Raw genomic sequence first — 2,671 nt, 5'->3', positions numbered from 1 at the left:
CGTTTTGAGAGTATAAAACAGGGAGACTTATCCTTGTCTGCCGGGCCAGGGAAGTCCGCTCCTGGAAAGTGACCTTTAAACTGAGACCGGCTGAGTAGGAATTGGTAGGGGGAGAGCCGCGCGACCTCTTGCCTTTCCTGGCTATTTCCCGAATCCCAGGAGAAGTGGGGTGGAGGAGATGCGACAGGAACCACGAGTCCCCACTACGTGGCGGGCTTTGAACCCGGCAGGGTGGGTTCCGCTGGACAGCCGCGCTGTCATTCAAGACCACCAGGGTCCACAGCACCGCGTGGGCCAGGGCCGCGCGTGGCGCCGAGGATCCGGGTCATCCAGTTCCTCGGAGTTCGGTGGAAGGAGGCAGACAGATTGGGATCTCAGTGAATGGTGGCCGCGTGGGGGCCAGGAATGCGTACCTCTGGATGCTGTCTTGGGCAGCGCGGAGGCGGCTTGGAGGACCAAGTGTAAGAAGGACGGGCCAGAGCGGCTAACTCGGGAGGACCCAGAGATGCTCGGGATCCCGGGGTTGCCATCGAAACCGCTAATGTTCGGTCTCTCTATTCCTCCGCAGGACGTCAGCCTAGCGCGCAAGCCTGGGGAGTGGCTTTTCCACGGCGCGGACTCTCGCGCCCTCCGGCGGCCTCTCGAGAACTACACTGTGCTTGTCCACGCGGGATGCAAATAAAGATTTCTTCTTCAAACAAACAGGAAGTGCCTACGGAGGCCGGGCAGGCGGCGGGGCAGGGGCCGGGCATGAAGCCGGGCGGTGACCGGAGCGCGGACGGCGGCGGTGGCGGCGATGAGCGACATAGTGGAGAAGACGCTGACGGCCCTGCCGGGACTCTTCCTGCAGAACCAGGGGCTTGGTGGGCCCGCGGCCGGCAAGGCGTCTTTCTCTTCACGACTGGGCGGCCTCGTCCGCGGCATCACCGCGCTCACCTCCAAGCACGTAGGTGCCGGCCCGGCGGGGAGGTCAGGGACGCCCAGGGGACGTCCCCGCGCTTGGAGGCCCTGGTCCGGCGGCGAGCCGACAGGGCGCGCCCTCCCGCAGGGCTCAGGGACTGCGATTGTGTCCGTCCGTCTTTGCTTCTGTCTGGAAGCGTCACTTTCTTACCCGGAATGACAACTGGGAGGCCGGGTTTCCACAGTTGGCCCTGACACTGACTCATTATGATCTGGAGACAAATCTAATTTTTGAGCCTCTGTGTGTTTCTTGAACGTCGAAGTGGGAAAGTGTCAATACATACTTCGTAGGTTTCGAGGATTAGATGAGACAAGTGTGTGAAAATACCAAGTGCGATAGAAGTGTCAGCACCGTTCACCTTCTACAAATTCTTTCCCTTTTTTCAGTTCTTTCCCCTAGTTCTTTCAATTGCTAGATGTCACACACGGGTATAGACCCTACTATATGAACCCGTTGTTGAATATCTTTGGGGAGCTTGGGGTTTTTAGGTTAAACCAATGAGTAGGGAAAAGAGAAAAAGTAATTCTCCCCAAATATAAAATTTGCTGAGTAAGTCACTGCCTCAGATGGACTTCGAAAATGAGCACTTATAATAGAAGTTATTAAATCCCCACAAACTTTTGGTAGTTGTACAGATTGTGTAGGATACTGATTCAGGGAGTTTATGTCCTTAAAAATATTATGTTATGTCACAATTTCAAACATTTATGAAAGAGGTTATGTGTTAGACACCAAGGAAACAGTAAAACACATTTACTTTTCCCAAGGACTTGGTCATTCATCTTGGGTTTAAGAAAAGAATACGCAGTATACAATGAAATCAGTGCCTCAAGAGAAGAAAAGACAAAGAGAAGGTTTTTTGTTCAAAGTGCTTTGAGTGTTTAAATTTTTTTTTTTAAACTGAAATAAAATGATGCTATAGTGGAGAGGGGCTGCTTCACATTCCAAATTCATAATTTGTGGACTTAATATTGTTTGTCTTAATGGTTTATCCTTTGTTAATTTCTATGAGATGCTGAGTGAAATTTTTAAAAAATTATTTTTGGTCTTTAATTGCAGTTTGTATGTAAGGTATCTAAATGTGGCAGTACTTCACTAGTAGTTTCTGATTAGCCACCTAGTGGACATCTGCTAATTCAGTGTGTAATTCAAAGATAACATTATATTAGCCAAAAAATGGGGCCAATTTTCAAATGCTTAAGGAGGTAAAATGCAACGCAGACCACATCAGTGTATTTATTGTGTGTGTTAGAGAGAGATGGGAAGTGAGGAATAAGGAGAATAGGATAATGTAAGGGGAAAAGACCGATTTCCGTTTCTGCCTTCTTCCCTTCTTTCATGAAGATTTTCATTTTAAGGGACATGTAAGAACCTTATCCTGAGCCAGTACACGAAGAATTTCCTTTCTACTTTCTCTCTACTGTTAATGTTTGTTTTAAAAACCATTTTTTTTTTTCTGCTAAACTGTCCTTAAGGGAACAGTAACTGAGCAAAGAAAAGAGGAATGGTGGATTAGATTGGAAATATTTATTGTTTCCAGGAATGATTCTGAGGGTTGGAGAAATGTCTTTAGGCAAATCTTAAGCACATAAATTTTATAACTCTCCTTTAAAATAATGTTTCTTGTTTATTGCAAGTATTATAAATTATATTTCACCTTTAAAAATACTATTAGTTAAAAAAAGTTATTTATGCATTTAAATATTTTCA

At 46.9% G+C, this 2,671-nt stretch overlaps 1 protein-coding gene across 1 annotated transcript in view; it reads left to right on the top strand.

Annotated features, from left to right (window-relative positions):
* The first annotated feature begins 692 nt into the window (after positions 1–692).
* AP4E1 (adaptor related protein complex 4 subunit epsilon 1) overlaps positions 693–2,671 on the top strand; it is a 52,469-nt gene continuing 50,490 nt past the window's right edge. The window contains exon 1 of the mRNA XM_025038750.1: positions 693–1,118. Within this exon, the coding sequence (XP_024894518.1) occupies positions 797–1,118 (322 nt within the window). The 5' untranslated portion in view covers positions 693–796. The remainder of the gene's footprint in view (positions 1,119–2,671) is intronic.

This window comes from Pteropus alecto, unplaced genomic scaffold (genome assembly GCF_000325575.1).
Source record: "Pteropus alecto unplaced genomic scaffold, ASM32557v1 scaffold86, whole genome shotgun sequence".
NCBI lineage: Eukaryota > Metazoa > Chordata > Mammalia > Chiroptera > Pteropodidae > Pteropus > Pteropus alecto.
The sequence above is the reverse complement of the archived record's forward strand: the minus strand, read 5'-3'. Positions and strand labels throughout refer to the sequence as shown.